At 40.0% G+C, this 19,466-nt stretch overlaps 1 protein-coding gene across 7 annotated transcripts in view; it reads right to left on the bottom strand.

Moving 5' to 3' along the window:
• COL19A1 (collagen type XIX alpha 1 chain) overlaps positions 1-19,141 on the bottom strand; it is a 205,459-nt gene extending 186,318 nt beyond the window's left edge. For 3 of the 7 annotated variants that reach the window (XM_075747424.1, XM_075747428.1, XM_075747429.1), the window contains exons 1-4: positions 18,987-19,138; positions 16,647-16,776; positions 7,809-7,883; positions 7,205-7,304 (exon numbers count right to left, since the gene is read on the bottom strand). In XM_075747424.1, coding sequence (XP_075603539.1) covers positions 7,205-7,304; positions 7,809-7,883; positions 16,647-16,740 — 269 coding nt within the window. In that variant the 5' untranslated portion in view covers positions 16,741-16,776; positions 18,987-19,138. The other 4 variants (XM_075747427.1, XM_075747423.1, XM_075747426.1 and 1 more) reach the window with 4 other exon arrangements.
• Positions 19,142-19,466: the final 325 nt, after the last annotated feature.

The following is a 19,466-nucleotide window of genomic DNA, read 5'->3' as shown; positions in this document are numbered from 1 at the left end:
ATTATATCCAGGACATTTCACATTGAATTCTGTGTGGCTGCATATAGCATTGCTGTATATACCCATATTTACTCTGGATTTCTAAGAAACTTCAACTGTATTAATTTTGCAACTGTATTTTTGTTCTAAAACTATTCTGACTAGTGTTCTTACCAAACACAAGTCTTGTTACAGACTCAGATCTGCATCTTCCTTATTGATTCACAGTATTATCTTGTATTCACTTTTAGGCGACATTTTTCTTCAAAAAAGATAGCCAAGAAAAACCAAGACAACATTACAAAAAAAAGTCAGCGTGTTTGGCAGGGAGTAAGAGACGTGTAAACACTTGTGGAAGTTCCCCACAGTTCAGCATCACGTCAGGCTCCCTTCAGCTAACATACCGGCCAATTGAACAACCTACGGCAGGATCTGCGTCCAATGCTTTGGACAAGGGCCATAGGGAAGCGTCCAGGTAAATTGCTTGTGCTGAATCTAGAAATCTAGTAACACAGTAACTTTGTCTAGCCATTGCGGTATCTATGACAGTATAGGTTTTAAGTTTTGCTATCTTATCCAATAAGAAAACTGAAAAATAGTTGTGGCATCCACATCAGATGACAATAAAAAGGAATTTTATATAGGTCTATATAGCGAAAAGTGAAATTACTTAGATACTGCAGATGCCATTGTTTTAATCAGACCAACGGAATTGTTGTCCACAGGGCAGGTTAAACCCCTAAACTGAAGTTGCAATGTCAGGGTTTGCTTAAGCTAACTGCAGGCTGCCCCCCGCCCCAGCAGCACGTTCTTGCTCCTTCCCCGCTGTGATTGCCGGAGAGCACGCAGCCACGGGGATCAGCCGGCGGCCTTGCTGACCAGAGAGGCTGATGCTGATGCAGAGGAAGTGAGACACGGGGCTGAGAGCTGGAGAGGAGAGCTGTGAAGGGCACCTCCTAGTTTTATTTTCTTCTAAATAGCAGTCTTGGCTGGACAGAGTTCTCCTTTAAAACAAAGGCAGCAGGAAACAAATAACACTAATCTGAACCGAAATACATGTTTTTCAAATTAAGGAAAGCTTTTTGAGTACGGGAAGTAAACTGCCTTTTCTATTTGATCACCCAGTGCTTCTGCGATTTGCTTACTGCCTGCCTTAAGTTTCATCCTGAACCGAGAGGCACGCGGGGGATCCACACAAACACCGCTGGCCTCCTGCACGCTCTCGCTGTGGACCAGTGCCCTTAAAGTACACATCTCCCAGAAGCTCCTTCCCTTCGTCTGCAAGTGCGTGACGGCAAGAACAACGTGGCTGGGGAAAAAAGGGAAAGAAACAGCCTGCTTCATCCAATGTCGTCTCACCAATTCAACTGGTACGACGCTGCCACGTTAAGTGCTCTGCTGTCTGGGGAACACACCAGAGATCAAAGGATTCAGATTTGCTACAGTCAGTGGCATAATTAAAATGCTTTTTCAGCTCTCTGTTCCCTCACAGTCTGCTTTCGATGTAAGTACTATACATTTTTATATATATATATACACACACACACATACACACACTCTTCTCCTCTGCCACCTATCTGTCTTCACTTTTGCTTTTCCAATTCTTTCTGCACAGCAATTTGCATGTTAAATTATGGGACGATTCAAGCTCAATATAGCAATTAAAAAAAAAAAACCAATTAATGTCTGAATTTTAAACTTTATTAAAAGATCTTGGCATATTTCTTGTAAATTGTCAGGTAGAAACAAGCCCAAATATGCAGAAAAAGACATTCACATGTTTTCATTCTTTAAAAGAAGCATTGTCCTATCATTTTTCATGGTAAGAGGCCCCAGTTTTCTCCTTAGTTATGAAATTAAATAATTGGTATTTACATGGTAGATACGGGTCCAATTTCTTCTTTCAACAGTAATCCCTGTATTAGCGTTATTTTTTATTTATAAAATGCAGTAAGTGTTCAAATTTCTGGCAATAAACACAGAAGTACATAATTTCAGTACCTTCAACCAGAACTGGAAAAAGAAAGATTGTATCACTGCAACTTCTGATCCACTACTTCGAAAGACCTGCAGAAAGCATCAGGATTTGCACTAAATTCAAGCTCTCACACTCAGGAAGCAAATTCCAGAGACAAGGCCCTTTTCTTGAAAATACCCTGCAACCAAAATACCAGACATTTCAGTCTTAGCATTGTTGGCTCCAACAGCTCAAATGACCTCAAATAAATATGCGATATAGGAAAAGAGAGGTGGTTTCTTAAACAACTATCTAATATTTTAATAGACCAAAAGCTAGCAGGACTTTGTGTAAGCACCGATAAAAGCCGGTTAGCGTAACTGCAACTACTGCCTCCAAACAGGGGTGCCACCTCATTGCCATTTTCGGTAGATGCTTTAAAAGTTTTTGATGAAATCTTTTGGAAACTCGTGGTTTTCACATCTATCCATTCTACACTGTATTTAAGAAATAGGTATACTACTACTTAACATATTATCCTACGAATATTTTTCAAGATGACTGCTGAACCTGGCTCCGCTGCCCAAAACACACGCCATGTGCAAAACGAATCAAAAATCATGCCCACGTGGACATTCACTGACAGCTGAGGTCATAAGCAAGGAACTCGGTATTTATAGAAGTCTCAGCAGGCACAACCAGAGAACACAAAGTAAATGGTTGCAAAGCCACCCAGAGATAGGTGCCTTTGGGGAGCAAAGTGAAAAGTGAAAAAGCTTCTAATGGCGAGCACAAACTGCCTCGCTGGATGCCAGCTGTGCTCCAGGAAATGCAATGCCCTATGCATTTTTTTTTTTTTTTTTTTTTTTTTTTTGCGATTAAAAAGGTTAGCATTAAAACTAAACAAAAAATCCCACATAAATATTCTTTCATCACAGATTTTTGTTCTTAGCAGAAAGAATTCTCCAGCCTGGAATATACTGACAGAAGTGGGAACAGTATTTCTGCATCCAGTAACTAGACACCACACGGAGGTGAAACACTTTCTCTGAAATATGGCCCAAGCCACAGCCACAGCTCTTCTGACTGCAGCGAGTGACAGCATTGCTGATGGAGCTCAGTAGTCCAAATAGAGTCAAAATCCAAGCTCTTTTGCAGTATCTTACACCAAAAGGAAAAGAATTCCTAAAAAGTCGTGAGAGTAATCCCAACTGCTTTAACTCAGAGATCATTTAACAGCCAGCTATGATGATCTCCTCAGTAAATTAGTATGGTTCGTCAAGCCAAACAAACTACAAAATAAGAAAGCCATGACTATGCCATTAGGATTTGCTCATCATAAACATCCATTTCAAAAACATTCTGAAACTCATCTGAAATCAACTATTTCCTTTATTGGTGCTTTCAGAGGAGGAAAAAAAATGGTCAACCAGCAACCCAGAAAAGTGAGAATGAGGAGTAACTGACATCTGATGATGCATCTTTTGAGAAGGACAGTGACATTATTTCAGCACAGTGCTATTTACTCTAAGGCAACTAAAAACCAAAGGCCTCGTGTCCAGAAGCACTGAACACTGGTGGCAGACCCAAAGGAGCTGCTTTCAGCACAGAGCCCTGTGCTGGTTTTGTCAGCCAGCTCTACGCCAAACGGGAATACGCTGCACAGGCAGTACCTGTTAAACTCTAGAGAACAAAATATGACTCCATAATGTATTTATTGAAATAAAATTGAAATATTATGATTACTATTATTATGACTATATAATTAGATTGTCTGCATAACAGTATTTTACTGTGAATTTCTTTAGGATTCAAAGGCTCCGTTATACTACTTTACTCAGGAATAACTTCTATTAATGTCCATGTAAAAACTGCAATAAGTAACTCAGTATTTTAATTTAAAAATCACTCTTTAACCCTGAAAATATTATTAGAATTAAATTAATATTTAATAGTAATTTACATGCAGCATAAGAAAAGCTATCTATCTCCAATCACAAGACTGAATACATACAAAAACTCCCTCACAGAAAAAGATAAAGATGAGACAGATAACTAAAATCCAACATAAATAGACATAATCAATTTCCCAAGCTGACACTGCATTGTAAATTATTTACAACATATAAATAGGTGCAACACTACGCCATGTCCATTGAAAAATCCCAAAATGGCATCACACAAGAAAAATGGCACAGCATAGCTTTCTATTACCCACACTACGACTGAATGAATGAAATGCAAGGGGAGATGTGCCAAGTTACTTGATACTTGCTAGTCAGCTTAATCAGATACTCTCAGTTTCCTGCAGGATGGGTAACAAACACTGTTCTGCTGCTCACTGCACACCACGTCTACTAACATATTTTCTGAGGCAGAATGATCCTAAAAACCTCTGTGCATCTAATAACGCAAGGGGTCTGGAACCACACAATCTGACGTATTGTAAGAGAAGGAGATTTAAATAAAAATAACATATCACAAGATATCGTACACGGATAACTGAGATCAAGTAAATTATAAGGTTATGATGACAGATATCTGAGTTCCTGACTATCCTTCATTGTAACCCTACCATGTCAAGATCTGACTTTGTGCTCCTGACTGCCCTCTGCCCTTATTTTCAAAAACCAACTGAGAAGTTCACAAGACTCTTGAAAATACTGTAAACAAATTGTTTTTTAAAATCTTGTCTGAAGTATTATCTCAACAACAGAAAGCTAGTATATATTCAACATCTTGAATAAAAAATAAAGTAAACTCTGTTCTTAATTATGACATGCATTGCTCTGAAGAAACGTTCAAAAAGCATCGGCAAGGCTGTCACCATGAAGAACTAGGGTTTTCGGAAATTCTGCAGTGCTTGAACGTTATTGAAAATACTCTTAACCCTTTTGTTGTTCAGGGAGATGTATGTAAGAAGTACTATTTACTTCCACAGCAAGCTGACAGAGAAGCTTATCTTGTGCATTATTAACATCAAAAACATGATACGAATTTTCAGCCTTACTTTATACATACATTAGCACATTACGCATTTTATTAATAATCATCTCAGTTACTTCATCCAGCTAAAGTTTTCATCCATTAGATATGCATATTTTTAAGGGAAACTGGAAAAATTTTCACTTTAGTTTTTCCTTAATGGGGATACACAAAAGAAAACGGGGAGGGAGAGAGGAATGTGAGAAGCAAGAGACCATTAAAGCCAAACCACCTGCCTTCCAGGATTACCCTTTACTGAAATTCTTTATCCAATGCTGAACTTATGCTGAAAATTAAGAAAAACTAGCCATTTTTGCCTCAAAGAGTCATCCTCCCTCTAAAAAGCTGAGTAGAAAAATATTTCTCTCCCACTCCATACAGTAAAAAAAAAAATAAAAAAAATTCCATCTTTTCTATTTTCCTTGCAATCACTAAGAGTTCAGGCTTTGCTAAGACACAGCTATCAGCCATGCCGTGAATTCCCCATTTTCACTGTCTTCACTAATAAACCATTTTTAAAAGAAGAAAATAAATCACAGACATTAGTATTCAGGCCTACTAATAAAAGCTAGAAAAAAGGTTGATATTTTTCAATCTCAACACTGCCTGTCAGACCCCTTCCAAAACCACCAAATGCTTAGAAATCAATCCTTTTGAATTGTGAATTTTCCCTCCAAGTAATATGAATTTTAATAATTCACTGTTTTCCAATTTCTAGCTCCTCTCGCTTCATTTTTGCCATTGATTTTCTTACATTTTCAGAATAAAATAAGTCAGTTTGCAATATGCATTTCACTACACACAAAGCACTACTTAGCTTCTTGCTAAAGGAAAATTGCCCTACATTTTTTATTATTGCCTTGATTTTTCTACTCTAGAAGAGTCTCACGTTTCCCTCAAATTCCCATCCATTTGGAAAAAAAAAATCTGTAAAATGAATAATGTATTTTAAAAAAACCTTTTCTTACTGACAAACTTTCAAAATATTTTTAGCAAAGACACATATGGGTGGTACCTAATTTTACCTGTTCCTCTTCTAAAGACAATCTTGATAATAGTGGGAAAGCTCTAATAAAAAATAGACTGCTCTCTGTGTCAAGTAATTTTATACAGTAGTTTTTCCTTCAATAGTAAATGTTCAAGGTATTTAAAAAAGGCAGCGATTACTTTAACATTGCAGAATTATGCAAGCATAAAAATTTAGCATGTATAGTATCTAACACTGCAGAAAAACTTAGAATTTATCTAGTAATCTAGAATATTTAGGTCCTATTTCTTTAATTATTCTCCTCTCCCAAAGATCACTTTGGTTTTTTTCTGCATGCCTCCGATTCCTCTCTTCTCCCTCTCCCACAGCCCCTCTTGGCTCTGCCCAGGATCGAAGCAAAGGGGAAGTCCAAGGGCCGGGTGTATTTTTTCCTAGGCAAGCTGGAACCAGACCTCTTGCAACAGAGAATAACCCAACCTGAAGCCACAGGCATACCGTTGCTTCCCTCGTCATCACAGGAACACGCTGTACCGAAACCACAGACCCATGACTCAGAGCACATCTCAACCAAGAAGCTCTGAGATGATCCTCTCTCTCTTCACTGAACATTGGGAACTTGAAACTACATTCCTAACTGCTCCTTGCCATTTCCTTGTCCCCGTGCAAACTTAAATCCATCCAACCCCATTGTGCCTTACTCTTTTTCACCTTCCTTTTCGTTTTTCATGCAGTCTCTGCCTTTCATCCCACCCCGTGTCAGAATGGGATGCTGCCTAGTTTCACCTCTACACCGAGTACCCACTGTTCTGTTGCTGCTCAATGGCAAGATGCCAGTTCCACTGGAAAAATAAATAAATCATGAAAATATAGCATTTAAGGAAATGATGACTCTCATTTTAATCCTGCCTTCAGTAATGAGAGAGAGGACAGCTGATTTCACTGAGGAAAGATTAATATAAGACTTCTTGTCATACCATGACAGTTCTTTGTTTCCTTTGTTTTATAAATATTGATATATAAACAGTAGAGTGTGCAGGAGCAGAATTACAATTTGGGAAAAAGATATTTGCAATTAACTTTCTACCTAGATACTTCCAGATTCCAGAAGGAAAGACACACCTGAATCAAAATGCTTCCTGAAGAAAAGGCTGCTACCAATGAAAATGTCTGAAAACAGACATACTTGTCTTTCTGTGGCATCCTTTGGATACACTGCTCATGTTTCCATTTGTTAGTAGCATATACTGTGAGCTCCGGCTTTTAAAGATTTCGGATGAACGTAGTATCTTACTTACTTTGTGTCTCTGACAAGAGGTGCGCTTCCCAGTTTAAAACAGATTTTTTCCCCTCCACAAGATGTTTGCCTCAAAGAAAAGCTTTCTGCCAGATCAAACCCTGTGAAATATGACACAAAGATTTAGTTTATTAAATGGAATTTAAAAAACAGAGGTAAATACTTTCAGCATGCTTGGTGACTTTCTAGTGTGCAAACTACTTTGAAAACCAGTACTTTATGTCAGAGCAACTTTCAATATTCATTTTATAGAAACTTCCAATATTCGTTTTATGGACAGAGAAACTATCAGTGCAACATTCACTCAGTAGATGACTTTGCAACCTGAGAAATGAATTCGTTATTTCCTTTTATCATCTGAACTGATAAGAATGAAGGATGTTTGGGAAAAACAACGGAAATGAGTTTGGCTGCAGAACTTGAACCAATACTTTTCAAGCCTACTTTTTTCTGACTTTAACCCCACCTTCCTAAAAGCAACAACAGCTTTTGGAGCATGGGGGTGGCATTCTGTACTGTCCTTTCAGTTTTCAAGCAAGCTTCAGTCGGACTATGATTACATCCACTACTAGCTAATTAATTTAGATATTAACGCAGTCATTTACCTGAAACACCAAGACTGTCCCTGTTGATTTGTTTGAGATGATGGACAACTGTTTTCATTAAAGGACACACGGCACCTTCAAGAGAATATAGTTTAGTATCTATCATAAAATTCTATCAAACAAAAATGAATTGGAACAAGCTATCATCGTGACAGTGATAGTAATATTAACAGGAATGTTTGGTTTTGTTTCTTTAGGGTATGAAAACCAGCAATAAACCAAATTACAAAATCTAAATAAGAGCAATCATATTTCAGATTTCATACTATACTTCTAATAATATAAGCAGATACAAATTTTATCACATTTTAATTCAGCTGTTTATGATTAAAGCTTACATGAACAACATAACCAGAAGAAAAAATACTAAATGCTTACCAAGTTCTTTCAATCTACAATACTCAAAAGCAACAACATCTGTTCTAAGTTTATTTTTTGTCTTTCTGGCTATATTATTAGAAAATCTCTTTTCCCCTCATTGATGAATATGAAACAATAAAGCATAAATCCTTGATTACCATGACAATAATCTATTGTTACTTCAGTGAACAGGAATTTCAAAATGTGGATTAATAAGGATATAATCATATAATAAACAATGTAAGCAATATTTATATTTTGAAAAAAAAAGGTTGACTATTAAGCAGCTTTACAGGGGATTAAGTCTGAACCAAAGTATTTAGGTAAACAAGCAGAACATTCTAAAATCTGGAACATGGTAAATTCTAAGGTTAAATCTAACTGAACACTTAGATAAAACTGTATTATTAATATGCAATATTTTACTTGCATAAAGTCCTTTCGTGTCTCTTTTTTCTTTTTTTTAATATATACACAGGAATACACACACTTCTAAGAAGCAAATACAGAGAAATGTCACTTTTGTGCTTGGGTCAGAAATAGGGCTCTTTCTGTAACAAACTTTGCATATAGCCCCACTAAACCGTAATAAAACTGTTGAACCGAAGAGGTTTTGGCAAGCAGGATTTGGCACATGCACTTATCAAGCGCACAGCTCCATGTTGAGCTGAGACAACTAAAAAGATGACCAAGGTATGTCTGAAGCTGCTGAACGGCAAAGGTCAAGGGGCTTTCTGAACTGTCAGTTCAATGAAAAAAAGTAAGGTGGAATGCACTACCATTAATCTGGAAGTCATCTATATTTAAAGATTTCCAAGAGCATCAAAAGGGAAAGGTGGCATTCAAAATAGCTATATTTGTAATCTTAAAGCACATGACATTTGTCATTCATTCTGTAGTAGAAATGTAGAAAGCATATTATCCTTCAAAAGTCTTAAAAGTCTTCAAAAGCCTGGGTGGAAGACATTTTTTCGTAAGATTCATCAAGTTCCATGTCCTTTATGTCTAAATTTACAGGGCAACTAGGTGATCAGGCCCAGTCGGGTTTATGAAAGGCAGGTCCTGCTTGACTAACCTGATCTCCTTCTACAACAAGGTGACCTGCTTAGTGGTTGGGGAAAGGCTGTGGATGTTGTCTACCCGGACTTTAGTAAAGCCTTTGACACCATTTCCCACAGCATTCTCTGGAGAAACTGGCTGCTCGTGGCTTGGATGGACGTATACTTTGCTGGGTAAAAAACTGGGTGGATGGCTGGGTCCAAAGGGTTGTGGTGAGTGGAGTTGAATCCAGTTGGCAGCCAGTCACAAGTGGTGTTCCCCAGCACTCAGTATTGGGGCCAGATCTCTTTAATATCTTTATCAATGATCTGGATGAAGGGATTGAGTGCACCCTTGGTAAGTTTGCAGACAACACCATGCTGGGCAGGAGTGTTGATCTGCTCGAGGGTAGGAAGGCTCTGCAGAGGGATCTGGACAGGCTGGATTGATGGACCGAGGCCAACTGTATGAGGTTCAACAAGGTGCAGTGCCGGGTCCTGCACTTGGGTCACAACAACCCCATGCAACACTGCAGGCTTGGGGAAGAGTGGCTGGAAAGCTGCCCAAAGGAAAAGGACCTGGGGGTGTTGGTCAACAGCCAGATGAATGTGAGCCAGCAGTGTGCCCAGGTGGCCAAGAAGGCCAACAGCATCCTGGCTTGTATCAGGAATAGTGTGGCCAGCAGGCTAGGCAAGTGATCACCCCCCTTACTCAGCACTGGTGAGGCCGCACCTCAAGTACTGTGTTCAGTTTTGGGCCGCTCACTACAAGAAAGACATTGAGGTGCTGGAGCGTGTCCAGAGAAGGGCAATGAAGCTAGTAAAGGGTCTAGAGAACAGGTCTTACGAGGAGCGGCTGAGGGACCTGGGGTTGTTTAGCGTGGAGAAAAGTAGGCTGAGGGGAGACCTTATCACTCTCTACCACTACCTGAATGGAGGTTGTAGCCAGATGGGTGTTGGTCTCTTCTCCCAAGTAACTAGCAATAGGGCAAGAGGAAATGGCCTCAAGTTGTGTCAGGGGAGATTTAGATTGGATATTCAGAAAAATTTCTTCACCAAAAGGGTTATCAAGCACTGGAACAGGCTGCCCAGGGAAGTGGTTGAGTCACCATCCCTGGAAGTATTTAAAAGATGCGTAAATGTGGTGCTTAGAGACATGGTTTAGCGGTGGACTTGGCAGTTGAAGGTAACAGTTGGACTTGATGATTTAAAGGTCTTTTCCAACCCAAACAATTCTATGATTCTATGAAATTGCAATCTACAGTTACAAGTAACATCAATTGTAATTTGATTTATTTCTAAGTCACTAAGAGAATGTATTTTTTTTCTTCATATATATATGAATGTGTTTATACATGCATTTACCTATAGATAGCTATAAAGTTTCACAACAAATAAGATGAAACATATGCATTGAAAACAACAGCAATTCCCACTGTCGATTCCCTTTCCCCAGAAAAAGACACAGAACTGTTAAGAATATTCATGTTGAAATCTCTGAAATAGAAATGAAATCTTTCATCATTTTTGTTTTGCAGGGAGTTTTATATAGTGTGAAAAGCATTCACTGGAATTACACACTAACACAGCAATTTCAATACACTATTTGATACACACACAAACACTACGGGACAGAAACAGGGTCACCTTAGATACCCTTTAATCTACAAGCCTCAGCCTTCAATCTCTTATAGAGATTATTAAACTATGGACTTTTATCTATAGCCACTTTAGAACAATGAATGTGGTTATGGTCGATTTACACAGGTATAGCTGCAAGAAATATGTTGGCATAAAGGAAGCCTGTTACAGCTGAAACCGCAATAGCACATCACACATACGCTGACAAACATTTTTCTTAAGTCTAGGTGTTTTTAAATGAAGGGCTTTTTTAATATACATATAAAGATTATGGGGCTGATTCCCTTACAGTACTTATAATAAGAGCAGCCAGATATGACTTACTGCTGATTTTACCTTGAGCTGCTGCAGTAAGCCCTAGAGAACCTGGGATACAACTGTGCTTTTTTTTCTTTTTTTTTCAACATTAACTTACATGCGGGCTGAATGGCACAAGACTAGGGAGTCTCAGCTTACTCCCCCAGCCACTTTCTTCCAAGTCCAAATAAAGACTCAAACCTTAATTTCTGTGTTATCCAGATGATAGCAACGATTCCTTACATGCCACAGACTGGACCGTGGACCTATTTTTATCAGTGGCATAACAGTCACAGCATAGACAGGCCCATGTAAGTGTTATTTGTTTAGTTGTGTTCCATATCCACAGAAGAACTGAAAGGGTTATTATGAATCATCTTCTATCTCACGCTGCTGATGCACTCCTTTAGCCCAATGTTATTCTTTCTTCCAGAAAGCTAAGGCAAAACTCTAAAATATTAAAATCGAAATCTTTCCATACCAAGACTGACAACTTTCATTGCCATAGATTGATGAAAATTCTTTCTACAGTTACAGTTTGTACAGTCAAAGTTAGCATCTACTAAGATTTTTATTACTGCTGGCAGATCTTTGGATTTCCTTTGGCCTGAGACAAAACAGACAGTTTACCCATTCAGCCTGTGGGTAGCTGAATTAGATCTACATGAAGACATTCAGGAAAGAAAAAGAACAAGACAAACCCTTACTGCTAATCCAGGCATGGAAACCATGCACCTACCTGCCCTGTTAGAATACATTACTATAATGACACCGTAGAAAGGACGAGCTTACATTTATACACTAGATTGCTCTGCATGTGATAAAACTGGGTTTCTGTCTGGTTTGAAGTCAACAATTCATATTAAACTCAGGATGTCAAAGCTGAAGTTAACATACATATAAACGAACGAGATCATCTATCCATAGGACAAATTACAGACTTTAATCTTTAGAAATCAGTGAGCTGTAAGTAGGAGCTTATTATTACAAAATCAGCCTATTTATTTATCAGATCAAGTAGGTATATCACAGATCACTGCTCTGCTGTCTCTCCAATAAGATGTTAGTAAGAATTTTTGTTTTGTTTTCTAATAGCATTATGGGGGGAAAAAAAAAAAGTAAAGGCATTGCATCTAGACTTATCTGCTGCAACATGCAATGGCATGTTCTGAATTCCTGGAATGATCAGGGCACCTGTTGAAGCACACTGCAGCTTCCATCTAGGCCCCATGCCCAGTTTTCCCTTCCGTGCAAACGAGGACAGAGGAGACTGGTGCATGCTTCAGTCTCACCCTTACAGACATCTCTTGTGTGCACTTCCTGACTGGGAACTGTAGCTTCCAATAAGCACCCTTGGTTTCTCCAGATCAAGTGTAACCTGTAATGGTTAGATTCACTTTACAAGTACCTATCTGCTACTTTACAATTAAACTTTATGTTCAGGCAAAGTTTTGAGCTGACATCTGACGCCATCAACGTGCACATTGCAAGGGCACCGAAGTTTCCATCAGTAAGCATGACTGGCCAAATGAATGTGGCCAAACAGCAAAGCCCCTCCTAACATATGCCCACATCCTATGTCGAACTCAAGCTTCAAGATATATTAGCTAGGATTTGTCTCACACTCTTACTGGATTAGGCTTCATAAATGTAGAGGCATAGGGAACCTCTTCAGTGTGCAACATAGCTGTAAGTGTCCGCAATGACATCCAACGAGTCCACCTCAAAGGTGTTCGTACTGAAGATAAACAGACCCAGCTGGCTTGCTTTCCAATAGGGTCAAGAATTCCGATTTCCTACATACCTGTAGCCTCACGTATAGAGGTACCAGGAAATCAGCTGTGATTTTTTTTGTTTTCTTTTTTCACTCTGTAAGCCACATCATACTACATTACAATATACATGTTAATTAAGACAAGGGTGGGAAGAGGAATGAAGGAGGCTGAATCTACAATTTCGTTGATATAGGAAAGAAGTAAACTCCAAGGCTGGTGACTATTTAGACGGTCATGTAAATAACAGCTTTGGCAGGTGGGATTAAAAAATCCATAACAATGGAGTTCAAGTATTAGGACGTTCATGTTAGACCATGGAGAACTGGATTCTCCCATGAGGAAAGTAGGCAGTGAAAAACAGGACTTCATATCCCAGGTGAATATCTTGGCTGTAGGAGTTGATGCTTTTTTTCTTTCTCTACCCTTCTGTAAAATAAATGGGCTGATCGAGTTTACAGGCTTCACACTGGGAGAATGTGTGTAACTGAGAATGTTCCCATTTGTGGTCTGGGGTTTCTCTTACATACTACTTACTCACTAGCTGAAGTGGCTTTCCACAGTGTGCAGACTTTGATGAACCACACTCCTATAGATACCTAAAGGTCTTTATTCACTGCCCAAGAAGACAGTATTTAACAAGTTAAGGAATCCAAGGGTGGCAGGGTTGCTTAAACACTGCAATGCTAACAGTACTTTGTGGATCCAACCTTAAATATTCAGAATTAAATATTAAGACTATGAATACCTTGTATATGAGAGTTACTGTAGAGCCATTATCTTGATTTTGAAAAGTACCTAGCCATATTGAAACATGAAAACCAAAAAGCTGAAGTGATTTGCATACTTGAAACCACTCACGATATTTGGGTTAAAGTGCCTATTTAAAATTATGATCTAGAGCCAATACTTTTCACAACACATTCCACATCAAAAGGCAATGGAAATTCACCATGCCTGGCAGTCCCAGGACTTTGTTTATACTACATTTTTCATGGGTTAGCAAGTGACTTTCTTTTACAATTACTGTTTTTCAAAGTTGAAAAAGCAGCAATGATCTGGGAATGAGACAAAGTATTAATATTCCTAATATGAAGCAATTGGGAATGATCAAATTAGAACTTCATGTGTCGCTACAGAAAGACCTCATGTCCAAACGTTCCCAACAATAAAAGAAAAAATGTAAGTTGACAACATGAAGAAAATATTCTTGAAGTCAGATCAAAAACATAATTGTGGAGAACTCCTGAACCCTCTCCCTCAGATTTGCTGTGTTCTGTAATTAGAAGTGAGTGCTTCCTTCTGATAAATGATTAGGACATCAAAACTTATGGACAAGTGAAAAGGGAAAGAAATCCTTGATGTGAATCTAATGGTTCCTGGCACACGGTCAGAGCCTAAGGAGGACTGCTCCAAGAAGATCCAGCATACTTTGTTACTCTCTGATTTTTTTTCCAATACTAGTATTTATTACCAAATTGACCCAATGAGTAAGTCCCAAAGTATATTCAGAATGCCAGCTCAGAAAGCCCTCCCCTACATATGCACAGAAGTTAATCCTTTCTCTTGCACAAGAGATTTCCTTCCCCTAACACACTTCTTCCCCCACTCCCCCTTCAAATTAACTTTAATTTACACTTTTCCCTGCATTTGAAGGACATTATTTTAGACTCACGTAGATCAGATGAGAAAGTTCAGGATGTAAATGCAATGATCCAAGATCTTATCTAAATGAGCTTTGCTCGAAAAGTTTTCGTATTAGCACAGCAAGAAATAAATGCTATGCATACGTTGTAGAAGGAGGAAAACCAAAAGGATTGCCTAGGTAGATCCTGAAGGACAGATGTTGATCCAAACAGAACTGGTACACAGGAGAGAACAAAGGCCCAAGAAAAAGTTATTAGTGCTCATTGTCGCAGGGTCCGTTCTTTCTCAGCTCCTGCTTTCTGGTCTATACCTTGTATTTCCTTTTTGGATGGCAACCATCCCTTCAGTCTCTAGAAGAGTCTCTTTCCTGTTGTCAACTTAAGGCTTCACTCTGAGACTATTCCCTGCTGTTGGCAGAGTTGCTCAAGCTGGCAGCTATCTACTTGTTATTCCTCACCATCTGCCTGCATCACCTCAAACCGCAGAAGGCTTTCTCAATTACACACCGTCAGTTATTCTCAGGAGAGGTTCAATCTCTCCTCGTTTTCCCAGCGGTTCAATTTGACCCATATTTGATCCATTTGTAACAATCAGGTTAAGGAAAACTGCAACATCCCTGTCAGTGTTCCAGCCACAAACTTCTAAGAGAACATAATGTACAGTTAAGATACACTGAACTGCTAATAGACAGCGTATCTGTCCCATCTTCTCTGAGTGGTCTACCTTTTACTAAGGCATCTTTTCATCAGGGGAAACAAAAAAGAGACAATTCTTCCTGGAAATTTGTTTTAATATTTTTCAAGTTTACATTTATTCATTTGTATTATTAGGCAACATTGTGCACTCACACCCTTTTAAAACAACTTCCCTTCCGCAATCTACCACCTGGCAACAACAGAGAAGACAACCTATTCTGCTTCGTTCAGACAGCTAAAGAGAATGATTGCAAAGCTATGATGTAGGCTTACTCTCTCACAATTCATCAGTGGAGCACTTAGCCTTGCTGCCCTAAAAATATAAGGCAAAAAAGTCTTCGACTTAAATTCAGACTCTTCACAACTCATTATTCTTACCTTAGAGCTCATGCATTATACTTATTATTTAGTAAATATTACTGTTTATTGCTTCTAGGAATCGTAGAAGGATTATTATGCTAGTCATTGACTTTAAGTTTCTTGGGCCTGAGTTTCAAATGTATTATGAAGAGTCGAAGTTGTTCTATATGCATAGCTTCTATTATTTTTCATCAGGTTTCTAGAAAAACAGCATTACTAAGTTTCATTTTCTAAAGAAATTAATGAAAAAGAATCTCTTTTTATTTCCCTTTAAATAGCCACAAGCATGTTGTTCTTGCTAATAATTATAAGAAAATCCTAGAAAGCTGAGGTACGTGTTGAGGTTGGGCAATTCTAGAAAACTGACAATTCCTTATTCTACAAGCACACGTGATGTGCCTTTAAGCCAGAATTTACCACACTCTGGAGAGTCAATGAAGAGTTTAAGTGAGAGAGCTAGCTAACATGTGGACAGTAAGAAAGAGAAGAAAACAGAGAAGTATGAGAAAAAAATGCAGAAGACTGATAACAGCTTTTACGTTAAACAATATCACTGTATGCCTTTGCTGTCTTCTCTAGGCACAAGTTTTGCCTAAGTCTACATCTGTGAAACGTATGACCTGATCTGGGGATTAAGTTTAGGTGAGGTTAACAGGAGAATTAGGTTGTTTAGGTCAATGTGATCACTGATCTGCTCTGATAAAGCCACATGATTTTGTTCACAAAAGTTTTGCAAGTTCTGATTTAGAATCTTGTTTTGTACAGTAAGTCAAAAAAGTACAAAACAAAACCCCTAGGAACTACAACTGCTTCCAAACATGAATCTTCTAAGCACAGGAAACAGAAAAGCTGTTTTGGAACTGCTTCAAACTTAGACTTTTTAAAAAAAAAGAGGTTAAAAAAAAAAATCTTGTATCATTTTATCTGTTTGTATAGCTTTTTTTCCACATACTGTCATTATTTGTTCAAATTTGTTCAGTATTGACATTTATGCCTTTGGTCTGTGATGGGCAAGAAAAATGGAAGTACCTGTCTGGTCACTGACAGCCACAGAAGCAGAAACAGGAAGGAGGAGGAAGACTGCCGTACAAAGCCAAACCATGCAGGATCCAATGTACTTCATCTCCACCTGGACACATGTGAACAATCAGCTACAAATCTGAAACAGAAAATAATTATATTCAGAACAATCTCTTCTTATTCTTTTCCCCCTCACCCCATCAGAAAACTACGAACGAGAATTTCTTAACTGTAAAGAAAAGAGGAAGTCGCCAGTCACACGCCAAGTGTATAATTTATCTGTTGTAAGGAGATAGAGACTTATGTAAATTTAGAAATAAATGACAAATATACTCCTTTAGTTCTTTATTGAACTCAGAAGTAACACCTTAGAAATATTAACTCAGAGATAGTCTAGTAAAGGCACTAAATTTTCATTTCATTAATAATGACTAATTTTCTTTTATTTTTCTCCCAGGTTTTCAATCTTAAATATATTAGCTAAACTGCTTGGTGTCACAACACTGCCAGGGACTGCTGAAGTAGTCCTCAAATCGAACAAGGACAACATGCAGTTGTTTCAGTTTAGGTGCAAAGGAAACCAAAACACAGTACTTCTCTGCCTTACAAAATATGCAAGTGCCTAGAGCAGCCTGTTTTGAGTTTATAGTTTAAATCTCACAAAAATACAGTCTGACTTCAACAACATAGCTTCTGTCCTCTAAAGACAGTATCAGCTTTTCTTCTAAGCCAACCGCAACGTATACACGTGGATTTAATGAAACACAGAAAATTACAAATATTTTTCTTATCACATTTTCTGTAAGAAAAGCAAATCAAATACCTAAGATACAATTTTTATTTTTGCAACGCACCTTATTCATTATCAGAGCTATTCTGTCAGTCACCCATACTGACAGCAACTACACCCCCATTACCATTTCCAGCCTCCCCAACAGCAGCGAAGTGAATTCATGTTCAAATAACATTATCATTTAATTTCCTGCACCTGCTTTACAAGCAGGCATCAGTAATTCACTAGAGCCGCCGCGCCAGAGGTCTCATTTTCTGAAGGGCTCTTGCCAATGGAATTACCAATACCGCCGCCCCCTCGCTGCCACCGCACCTCCGGGCTGGGGTCCTCTCCCGCCGGCTGCTTCGGGAGGCTCCGCTCCCTCGCACGACCGGAGCCTGTGGGGCGGGAGCGACCCGAGCCCCCAGCAGCTCGGGCTGTACCACGGCAGTACTGGGAGTTTAATTTCTCTTGCATTGAGTTGGGTTTGCTGGAGGGAGGGTGTAGGACACCGGGCGGGTAGGCAAGCGGGTAGCTCGGTCGGCGGGGCTGGGCGGGGAGCAGCGAGGCGCCGGCCCGGGCAGCGCCCCCGCCCCGCTCTGCCCGAGCCCCCGCTCTCCCCGCGGCTCGGCCCCGGACCCCCGCTCCCGGGCTCCTACCCGCCGCCCCCCGCCCCGTCTCTCCGGAACCTGCCTGCGGCGCCGGGGTGCCGGCTGGCCCCCGGCGAGTCGAGCGAGGGGGCAGGCGCCCGCCGACGCTTCCTCCGCAGCCCCGGGGCGCAGCGGGGCCGGGAGCCCGCTCGGGCCGGCGGCGCCTGCGAGCGGGGCCGAGCACCCACCGCGAGCGAGGGAGGGAGCCCTCTGCCGCCGGGCCGCTGCGGAGGGGCCGGGCCGGCAGCGGGGCAGCGCCGCCGGCCCCGGGCGGCACCTGCACGGAGCGAACAGGTGAGAGGGGCCGCAGGGAGCAGGCGCTGCTCGTCCGCTGCGGGCCGGGCTCCGGGACAGACACGGCAGTGCCGGCGCCTCCGGCTCGGCATCCCCGGGATTCGCCCAAGAGCTGCTGAACCGCGCGGGATCCCCCGTCGCGGAGAGCGTTTGCTGCGCTTCCCACCCGTGCCGCCGCTCGCCAGTATGTTTCAACTAACGGGATGGAGGCCGCTCGGTACGTGTGCTAGTTAGAATGATACACACCAACAGATAGATTTTTTTAGATGTAAATCTATGCATACAATTAATAAGCATGCTCAGCGTTGTGGCAACTTGCAACAGTTTAATCGGTTTTGGAAATTACTGCAAATTTCCTAGGACTGGTTTCATTAGCATATACCTATAGTCACCCGCGAACATATGCAATTTATTTACACAATCGTGAGCAGAATCCTATAGCGCAGCCTGATTACAATACATTAGAAGCTTACTGTGTACATTATGTTTATATAGGACACAGTTAATATTGGCAACATCAGTAATAAACTTAGCTGGCAATTTTGAAAAAAACCCACAAAACAAAACAGGAATATTGTAGTGTGTACATGTGAGATGTTTAAACAATTTGACTTCAAATAATAAGTTGCTTACCTTTAAATTTTTATTTTAGTGTGCTGCCCAGAGCTGCTGTAGCGCCGAGGAGTTACTGGAGCCAGTCTCCAAAGAGTGGTAGAGGGGGATGCAGCTCTCTCCTTATTAGTCTCACACAGCGTGACCCTCCCACGCACTGAACATAGAATACTCTGCAAGAAAGGACAAGCAGCTACCCAGACACAAATTTTACATAATCATACTTGTACATCCCAAGTCCAGTAACAATGTAAAGAATGTTTTCTCTCCCTACCCCCCATCAAAAAAAAACAACAAACAAACCAGTTCCATAAATTAAACTGACAGAGTATGAACACATGAATGAAAGAGTATCTGGTTTCTAGTTGTAACGAACCAATTATGTACATTAGCACACTGACAGAAACTGGCTTTTACCACTGAAGTATAAGCATACATCATTAATTTTAAATATTTTATCATAAATTTAAAAATCAGCCACCCAAGTAACCAAGAGAGTGC

This window comes from Balearica regulorum, chromosome 3 (assembly GCF_011004875.1).
Source record: "Balearica regulorum gibbericeps isolate bBalReg1 chromosome 3, bBalReg1.pri, whole genome shotgun sequence".
NCBI classification, from domain to species: domain Eukaryota; kingdom Metazoa; phylum Chordata; class Aves; order Gruiformes; family Gruidae; genus Balearica; species Balearica regulorum.
The sequence above is the reverse complement of the archived record's forward strand: the minus strand, read 5'-3'. Positions and strand labels throughout refer to the sequence as shown.